This window comes from Tauraco erythrolophus, chromosome 14 (genome assembly GCF_009769465.1).
Source record: "Tauraco erythrolophus isolate bTauEry1 chromosome 14, bTauEry1.pri, whole genome shotgun sequence".
Lineage (NCBI taxonomy): Eukaryota > Metazoa > Chordata > Aves > Musophagiformes > Musophagidae > Tauraco > Tauraco erythrolophus.
In genome coordinates, this window is record NC_141478.1 from 16,871,265 (window position 1) to 16,880,715 (window position 9,451).

The 9,451-nt window shown below is 44.4% G+C and overlaps 1 protein-coding gene across 1 annotated transcript; it reads left to right on the forward strand.

The window, feature by feature from the left end:
* Positions 1-1,490: 1,490 nt before the first annotated feature.
* LARP6 (La ribonucleoprotein 6, translational regulator) lies at positions 1,491-9,141 on the forward strand. Its single transcript, XM_086620491.1, has 3 exons — positions 1,491-1,720; positions 6,356-6,548; positions 8,071-9,141. Exons 1-3 carry the CDS (start codon positions 1,491-1,493, stop codon positions 9,130-9,132), a joined length of 1,485 nt encoding a protein of 494 aa, XP_086476617.1. The 3' UTR covers positions 9,133-9,141.
* The last annotated feature ends 310 nt before the right edge of the window (positions 9,142-9,451 follow it).

Genomic DNA, 9,451 nt, shown 5'->3' on the forward strand with positions numbered 1-9,451 from the left:
TTTTTCCTCTCGAGTGGAGAGGGTTCATAGAACAGCTGACTATTGTTTAGTCCCGGATGCAGGCTAAACATAGACAATCAAGTTCACTCAAACTTGACAGGAGAAGTTATCAGATAAACTGAAATGTCTCTCTCAAACATTATTTAGGTTAGCTGTAGCACAAAGTAGTTCTTTGCTCATACTGTTCCTGGCCTTGTTGCTGCCCAGGGAGGCAAACAACTCTGATGAGCTGGAATACAAAATCAGACCCACAATCCGTACGTACTCTCTCCTAGAATGTGTATTTTGTGTTTGTATTTCTGCTCCCACTGAAATCAATAGCAAAGTGATGCCCTACCCAAGACTTATTACAAAATGCTGTTCCCTTAGCAGAGAACTAGAGATTCGCTTACTGATGCATGTAAGTGTATTTCATAAACAAAATATTTCATTGCTTGAGGCACGTTAAAAAAATGAGCCAAACCCACGGAGGCAGAGCAGCCGTGCCGTTATGTGCTCGTGCCAGCAGATCTGGCTCACGAGGACTGTTTGTCACAGTGAGGAGCAGAACTGGCCCCTGAGTGCTGCCTCGCCTTTTGCCGGTCTAAATTTTTAAGAAGAAAACATTGGAGCAATGCAGTGGAGATGAGTTGTACAGACAAAAACAAGGATTCTGCAAATGAGGTGGTGACTTAAAGATCCAACTTGCGTTTAGCAGTTTGTGTTCAGCTAGTATAAAGAACCGTCTTCCCTGACTGAAGAATGACTATTTCCACAGTAAATTGCAATGCTTTCGATTCTAATCCTGAAAACATAAATGTTAATTTCACTTCAATGGCTGAAACAGTCCACTGAAATATAGTGCAATAGCCTTTAACTGTTTCAGAAAAGGGGCTTCTATATTTTAAGTTCTTATGGGGGAATGTTTTTATTCTGTTCAAGTACCACGCAGAATAACAGAGAAGTGCTCAACAAAAAATAACATGTATCTAGTCATGGCCTCGTTTACTTGGTTTTCTTATTTCCAAATCTCACCGTCGGCATTTAACACCACGCTTACCCAGCGTACGTAACCTTTTTGAATGCCTTAAAACGCAACGCTCCCGTTAGGAAGCAGCAGCGCAGCCCCGGGGCTGCGCGGGATGGGAAGCCGCTCTTCGGCGAGGTGCCGGTGGTTTCCTGTTGAAACACGGCGGTCCCGATGCGGCCGTCGACGAGAAAGAATGTGTAACCGGCGGGCGGGCCCGGGGGCCTGCAGCCGCCCCGGCGGGCCCCCGCGGGGGGCAGCGTGGCTGGAGGAGGGACAGACTGTCCGTCCCTCCCGCCGTCGGGCCGGGACCCGCCCGCGGGAGCGGAGCTGGGAGCGCCGCCCCGGCGCCGCGGGAGGGAAGCGGAGGAGAGGGGACGAGGGGACAGGAGGGAAGGCGAGGAGAGGCGAGGCGGGCGGCTGTCGCCGCAGCCGGGGGTGTCGGTGCTGTTGCGGCGGCGGCGGGCTGAGCCCGGCCGGCGCCATGGCCCAGCGGCAGCCGGCCGCCCCTGGCGGCCCCGAGGCGGCGGAGCCCGGGGCTGGGGCCGCCGGCCCGGAGCTGACGGCGGGGAGCGGCCCCGTGCAGATCCGAGTGGCCGTCGAGGCGGCCGAAGAGGAGGAGGAGGAGGAAGAGGGCGGCGGCGCGCCGTACCCGGCGGCGCGGGGCGGTGGCAGCTGCAGCGAAGAGGATTCGGGGCGGTGCGCGCGCTCCAGGTGAGCCCGCCGAGGCGCCGGCGCCCACCGCTCCCGGCGGGCCTGGCTGCGCGGGGCGAGCAGTGGGGCCGCCGCGGACACCCACGTAACGGTGCGGCCGCGGCTGATGCAACGCCGGCGGGGAGGGGTGGGCGTCCCGGGAAACCCTCCATCGGGACACTCGGCAGCCGCGGGGCCCCCGCCGGGCAGGGGGCTGCTCTCGGCGGCCGTGACTCCGCCCGGGCTGCGTGGTTCCTCCCGAGGGACCTTCGGGCCGGGGCCAGGCTGCCCGCGGCTGCCCGGCGCGGCGAGCACCGCCGTAGATGGGGAGCGGGCCGTGGCCCCTCCCTACGGCGCGAAGCGCTGGGCCGGTGTGCCCCGACATTTCCTTTCACTGCCTGTTACAGAAAGGGGTTTGGGGTTGGTTGTTGTGGGGTTTTGGTTGTTTGGTTTGTTTTGTTTTCTGCTTGTCTTGTATTGCATAGAACCGTAGAGATTTTCCTTAGCAGAATTAAGACATGGACAAGCCTGTTCTATGGCTTTGGAAACAAGTTGACCAGACACGACATCAAGACCAGTTTAAATGCAGACGTAACTGACCCTTTATTCTATGCTTTACTTTTTGATAATGCCAATAGTGTTGTCTGTATTTAATGATAAGTTGCAGAAATTATTATTGATGCCTGCCAGAATCTCTTACTTGTAAAGGGAACATCCAGGACTTTTGTGCCAGAAAACTGCAGAGAGACAAAGATCACCAGTTGCAGTTCATCTTATGTTTTGTACTAAAGCTGTAGATGCAATAATAATTTAAGTCACATAAAGATTTAGGTATGGTAGCATGAAATTCAGTATTGTGTTCAAAGATCAATTGTTTCTAAAAGATTCTCTAACTTTGAATCGTAGCATTGTCTCAGAATGAACTGCAATGCATTGTTTTAAATTACAGAGAGGTAGTTGGGGAGGGGGAATTTTCTGCAGCGGCCAGAGTTAACTAATCACTACAGAAACAGGAGGTGAGCATGTAAAATGTTTAAACTGAGTCTACTTAGTCTTTCCACAATGATATGTGACTGTTGTATGTTTATCAATCAAATGTGTACAGCAGTCTACACTGTTGCATTCCAATTACTGATTTCTTAAATTCTGAATATTTTTTACATTTGCTTTCTTTGACCGTGTTACTTGTGTAAGAGCTTCTAGCCCTGGCCTAGACTAGAAAAAAGGATGGTTATTTTTTCAAGCTTTGTAACACATAATAGCTAACTCTTAAATGCTGCTTATTTAATCCTCTACAGTAGGTGCTATCTTCAGAAATGTTTGCTGACAGTGCTGGTGTGTATTCAGTTCTTGTGGAGGTTGCCTTTTTGTAAATGGCCTCTTCCTGATCCAGGAAGGGCCAGGGGTATTGCCATGGAGAGAACTGTAAAGGCTCTACATCAAAAGTAGGTGAGTGGAGTTCACACATGCTTCTGCCATTTACATGTAACCTTAGCTAAGGATTTGCTTTTGGGAATGCAACATCTATAGGAAACTATTTACCCAAAAATGTGGAAAATTGTCAGTCATGGTTTAAAACTGCTGAGAATGAGCCGATTCACTCTCCACCTAAGCTAGCAGACAATTTTGATTTTGGATTTTTTTTTCCCCCTCAATTACTAGGCTTTATAACTTTAGAAATTAAAACCATTTCCTCATGGTCAAGACACCACAGTTCTTTGGGAGATCTCTGAGTATTTGTGACATTCAGTCCTCAGCCATTTAGCTGCCAGGTGCTTCAGAAAAACCTTCAGACTGTTTATAACAAACAAATGGTTCTCTTATGCATAAAGTAAAGCTATTCTAGCTCAGCTTAAGGACTTATTTTGGATGTAGACAGACACAGGAAGAATCTGAGCTTGAAAGGTGAATGTTTTTATGATGTTGTTCACAATAGAAATTGAAATTTAATGATTGCTGCAGCCACACGTCCCATTAGTAGGCACCCAGTATTGTGTCCACTAGTTTTTGTTAACAGACTTGAACTGCCTTTGAGTGTTTGTACTATTGGAACATCAACTTGATGCTGTAAATTATAGTGCTTATTAACACAAGACCGTATTCAACACTCAGCAAAAACTTGTCAAAAGGTTAGACTCTATCCAGACAAATTAATACATTGTTGGTGAGTTTTGATATTTAAAACCCAGAATCTATGCAGATATGTGTTTAGTTTCTTGTGTGACTAATTGCCAGATAAGTCACCATGTTAAAAGGTTGTTTTTCAGTCTGTCCTAACTGTTTTGACAAGCATATCCATCACAAAGCTCTGAGGAAAGAAAGAAGTAAATGAAAGTTGTGAATAACGACTGACATTGATGTATCAACTACCTTCGTAGCAGTTGATACCCTGGAGGTACTACTAGTTGGATCATTACTATGAATTAATATGGAGCTAATTACAAATTTCTGCATTTGCTGTAGGTGGAATTTCCATACAGTACTTAATAAAGCCTGTTGTAAGAGCCATAAAGAATTTTTTAAAAGCTGAACCATCTGCCAAATATCGAAATGTATAGTTCAGATTGCGACCAGTATTTAATTTAGAAGTGAAATGAGACCTATTTCACTCTGATTCAGTGTGTTAACGCTGTAAGGATGGTACTGATCTTTGCAAACATGCAGTTCACTTTTTTTTCCCAAGCATGATGCTCCGTTTTCTTTCTATCTGAACCTTCCAAATATCTGCAAATGTCTGTACTAATAAATCCTCTAATATAAACTTGTAAGCTCCACGCTAAACTGAAGGTAAGCTTTTCTTAGCAGAGTGTGAATATGTAAAAACACTGAAATGCTTTAAGTTTCTTGTGCCCACACTAGTTCTGAATCGGCAGTGAATGAAAAATGAGAAGTAGTGAGGTAAGGGACTATCACGAATGAAAAATAAAACACTTAACCTTGTTTTTCCTTCCTTCTGAAACTAGTACCCACAGCTGGCCATCAGATGTTTTTTACTGTCTTAATCACCTATTATCCTCCACTTCTGGCATTATCAAGTAACTTAAATTCTTTTTTCTCACTGTCTCACTACCGTTATTCCTTTGAACTGTACCCCATTAAGTGTCTGGGGAGATTTTAACAAAGAGACTTCTAGGATTGTTTGAGTATCCATGTATATCTGATGCATTGCCCTATCATCAGGAGTACCATAACGAGTACATAAATCTTTAGCTTCAAAAGCCAGGTCCCAGAGAACTGCTGTAACTCGCCACACTGGGGAGCACGTTCCCTTTGCAGAGCCCACTGCCCTGAACAGTATCTTCAGCTGTACCGCAGGCAGCTGCCTGCGCTCAGGCGTGGGCGGCATGCCAGTCAGCCTGAAGATCAGTCTCCAGTTTATCTCTGGAACAAAACTGCCACAAGGCAAGATGATTCAGTAGCCTGCATCCTCTATGCCTGATTGCCCCCGTGTGTGATGCCTGCTCCCTTGTTTAATGAGTTCACGAGCTCTGCAAAAGCCATTTAAGACAATTTTGGGAAAATGTGTAATCCTTTTTTGTTGCTGAGGTATGTGGGAGACCAAACTAATACATGATTTAGAGGGTCTAGGAAGCTTAGTGGATTGATTTTTTTATCTTTTTTTTTAACAGAAACTTCCATGATGGTCCCACAGCAAAACTAGACTGCTAACAGCTTTAAAAAAAGACCTACTCTGGCTTAAGATAGACTTGTGCATTATAGTTCTTGTAGCAACATCTATGGCTGTAGTCTGTGGATGAACTATTTGCCTCAATGCTAGAAAACAAATTAAATGGTCATTTGTATTTCAGCAACAAGCATGCTGCTGTAACTGTGTGTGGCAAGAAATTTATCTCAAAGCCATGGCTGCAATATCTTTTTGTGATAGGATGCTCAGTAGTGCTCCATTTTACACAGATATCTAGACAACATGATGGGAAGGGCAGAGAGGAAATGAGAATGACTTCTCAGCAACCTGCATATGTGTGAATATACACCTGTTCCTGAGGTACATGAGCTGCTACTGCACCAAAGTCCATAATCTGAAATGCACATACAGTTTAAACCCCTTGGTAAACTGCTAGTTAAATTACTCTGTCACTCTGGAAGTGACCGTGAGAAATGCAATAGTCCTGTCAGTCTTTTTTACTCCCTGGATACTGGCTCCTGTGTTCATGCAGTGATGAGGCTTGAGAGAACATGATTTCATCAAGTTGGAATATTCATTCATATGTGACACTACTCATGAAGCACATAAACATCAAGCCTATGTTTAATAGCTTCATACTGAAAAGTAAAACACTATCACTGAAGGAACTTTGTATAGCACTGAGTGCCTGTGCACCTGCATTTCAGGTTTTGGTGTGGGATTTGAGTTGGCAGGATGTTTTCAAGATGCTGGTGTGTGGGTCTCATTGCTCTACACTGAGATCAGCGTTTGGAATAAGCTCAGGAGCTTGGCTCCTTATGCTGACTGGAAAGCTTCATCCTCTGAGCTGGCCTCCTGCTGCAGATGGATAGGGTAGTACCTGTTCAGTGCCTACATATAAAGTAAGTTGGGATCAGCATTACAGTTAGGCCTTTTCATTTTGAAAGGCTATTTGAATCCACGAATATAAGATGAAGATCTGTTAATAAAATGATTTCATTGTTTTCCAGTGGTGGGGAAAATGATGATGACTCTGACCAGAACTGGAAGCCACCAGAAAATGACCTGATCCAGAAGTTAATTGCACAGATTGAATATTACTTCTCAGATGAGAACCTTGAGAAAGATGCCTTCCTTCTAAAGCACGTGAGAAGAAATAAGATGGGCTATGTCAGTGTTAAACTCCTCACTTCTTTTAAGAAGGTAAGCTAACTTTTATTTAAGAGTTGAAGTGCCTTGTCTAAGTTTGATGAATCTAAAAACATTAGGAGACATGAGATGAAAAGAACTTATTTTATAGAGGCGGTTTTACAGTTGTCTTCTTTATCTGCCTCTCAGAATTCCATCTGCGGAACTTATTCATGATTGGCTAGGGAAATCATAGGCTTTTAAGCAACTATGCTTTTAAATTATCATTCTGGGAGACAGTGGGGCATAGTAAATGGGACACTGGATAAAATTAATTTCTAGATCAGCTGCTTATGAGTAGCTAAGTAATCCTGGTAAGTTATCTCTTGTCTCTGAGAAGGGATGATGAATCCAACCTTTGCAAATGTATAGAGATCCAAAAATTAAGAGTAGTAGAAAGTATCTGGTAACTGAAGTCATTTAAAGTAAGGTGGATTTTATATCTGCGGGTCCAGAGGAGGGCCATGAAGAAGATCCGAGGGCTGGAGCACCTCTCCTGTGAAGACAGGCTGAGAGATTTGGGGCTGTTCAGCCTGGAGAAGAGAAAGCTCCAGGGAGACCTTCTTGCAGCTTTCAGTACCTCAAGGGGGCCTACAGGAAAGCTGGAGAGGGACTTTTTACAAGGGCACATAGTCACAGGACAAGGGGCAATGGCTTTAAACTGAAAGAGGGCAGATTTAGATTAGATATAAGGAAGAAATTCTTCCCTCTGAGGGTGGTGAGACACTGGAACAGGTTGCCCAGAGAAGCTGTGGATGCCCCATCCCTGGAAGTGTTCAAGGCCAGGCTGGATGGGGCTTTGAGCAACCTGATCTAGGGAAAAGTGTCCCTGCCCATGGCAGGGGAGTTGGAACTAGATGATCTTGAAGGTTCCTTCCAACCCAAACCATTCTATGATTTTTTTTTTTTTTTTTTTACATTAAGAACTCCTATGTAAATATGTGTATGTAACTGACTTCTAAAATTATAGTAGAAACACTTTGTCAAGATTCTAAATCTGACGTTTTGCAGAGCTATTCAGTCTAGAAGTTAAGGTACTCCTAGATTCTTCAGACCACTTCGAACAGATTATACTGGTAACAGATGAACTCTTGACACTCCTTGGAAATGGAGAAGTTTGGGGTTTTTTTTTTTAGCTGAGGTTTTTGAGGGAGGGAAAATCAGTTCAAATAAAATGAAGTCCTAAACTTGACAAAACTACCTGTTTGGCAAATTTAACAAAACCCACAGAACACGCATTTTGGTCACGGTTCAAACCTAAATGTGGAACGACCAAAAATCACTTGAGCAGGCTTTAAGCTAAAGTAATGATTTTCAGTTTGAGATTTACTATCAGTTCCTATTTTCAGTAGATTCAACAGGACATGAGCTTTACAGGAGCTCACTGGTGCCCATTATAGCTCACTCGGGTCTGCTACGTGAAACTGAAATCCAGGTTTCGGTTTGTAGACTGGACCCTGCATCTGCCTTAAACTTTCTGTAATTAGTTTGAGTGGGTTTGATCAGTTCTGCTGCTTAACCTGTGTCTGTCTTCAAGGTGAAACACCTTACCCGTGACTGGAGAACCACAGCCTATGCACTGAAGTACTCGGACACTCTTGAGCTCAATGACGATAAAAAAAAGGTTAGAAGAAATACTCCAGTTCCAGTGTTTCCAAGTGAAAACCTTCCTACCAGGATGTTACTGGTGTATGATATCCACATGATAGCTGAGCTGCAGGCTTTCAAGAAACAAGAAGAAAATGGATGCATGCAAGAAAGGATAATGGAGCACCTCCTCAAAGCCTTTGTAACTTTTGGTGTAATTTCATCAGTTCGTATTCTCAAGCCTGGCAGGGATCTACCACCTGATATCAGAAGGGTCAGCAATCGGTACACCCAACTGGGAACTCAGGAATGTGCAATCATAGAATTTGAAGAAGTAGATGCTGCCGTACGTGCTCATGACTTCATGTGTGCTGAAAAGAATGAGACTGGCATGAAAGTTGTCCTAATAGGCATGAAACCTCCAAAGAAAAAAGTTCCCAAAGACAAGAACCGTGATGAAGATACCAGCAAGAGTCTTAAGAAGGCTAGATCCCTTAATAAGAGAGTTGAGGAACTTCAGTTCGTTGGTGATGAATCTTCAGCAAATAGCTCTTCTGACCCAGAGAGTAATCCTACATCACCATCGTCAGGACGCAAAAGTACCACAAGTAATTTGAGCCCTGTCATTCCCTCAAACAACCATTTGAGTCCTAACGTGTCACCCAGATCAAGTCCTTGGAACAGTCCATCTTCACTAAGAAAAGTAACCAAGAAGTCTCCACTGGCTGAAGACAGAAAGCTTAACCCAAGCACTAGTCCTGAAATTTCAAGGAAATGTATGGATTATTCCTCGGATAGCAGTATCACTCCTTCCGGTAGCCCCTGGGTACAGAGAAGAAAAGCTCAAACTGTAACACAAGAGAAGAGCCCCACCAGTAGCCCCATGTTAGCTCGGAAAATACAAAATGCAGACGGTCTGCCTGTAGGGGTGCTGCGGCTACCTAAAGGTCCTGATGGCACTAAAGGATTCCACAATGGATGTGAAAGAAGGAAGGCTGCAAAGAATGAATAAATCATTCTTTAAAAGCAATTTCGCAAGTCAGTCAACTGCTTTTCTTCAAGCCTGGTGAAAAATTGTCACTTGAGTGACTGAGTTAAGTCAGTATTTAATTTTAAAAGATTTTCTATTCATATAGAGGCTTTATCATTTGTATATTTGTGTATTCCCTTCACAGAATAGTTGAGGTTGGAAGGCATCTCTGGAGATTGCCTGGTCCACCTCCTTTGCTCAAGCAGGGTCCACTACAGCAGGGCACTTGGGGTTTTGAATATCTGCAAGGATAGAGACTCCCCAGCCTGTCAGGGAGATGTGGCCCACGTTCAGCCATCCG

Bases quoted from the DNA above. Each gene is read 5' to 3' on its own strand.
- LARP6 (XM_086620491.1), top strand. From the start codon at position 1,491: ATGGCCCAGCGGCAGCCGGCCGCCCCTGGCGGCCCCGAGGCGGCGGAG. The intron at 1,721-6,355 runs GTGAGCCCGCCG...ATTGTTTTCCAG, and splicing joins GGGCGGTGCGCGCGCTCCAG to TGGTGGGGAAAATGATGATG. The intron at 6,549-8,070 runs GTAAGCTAACTT...TCTGTCTTCAAG, and splicing joins TCCTCACTTCTTTTAAGAAG to GTGAAACACCTTACCCGTGA.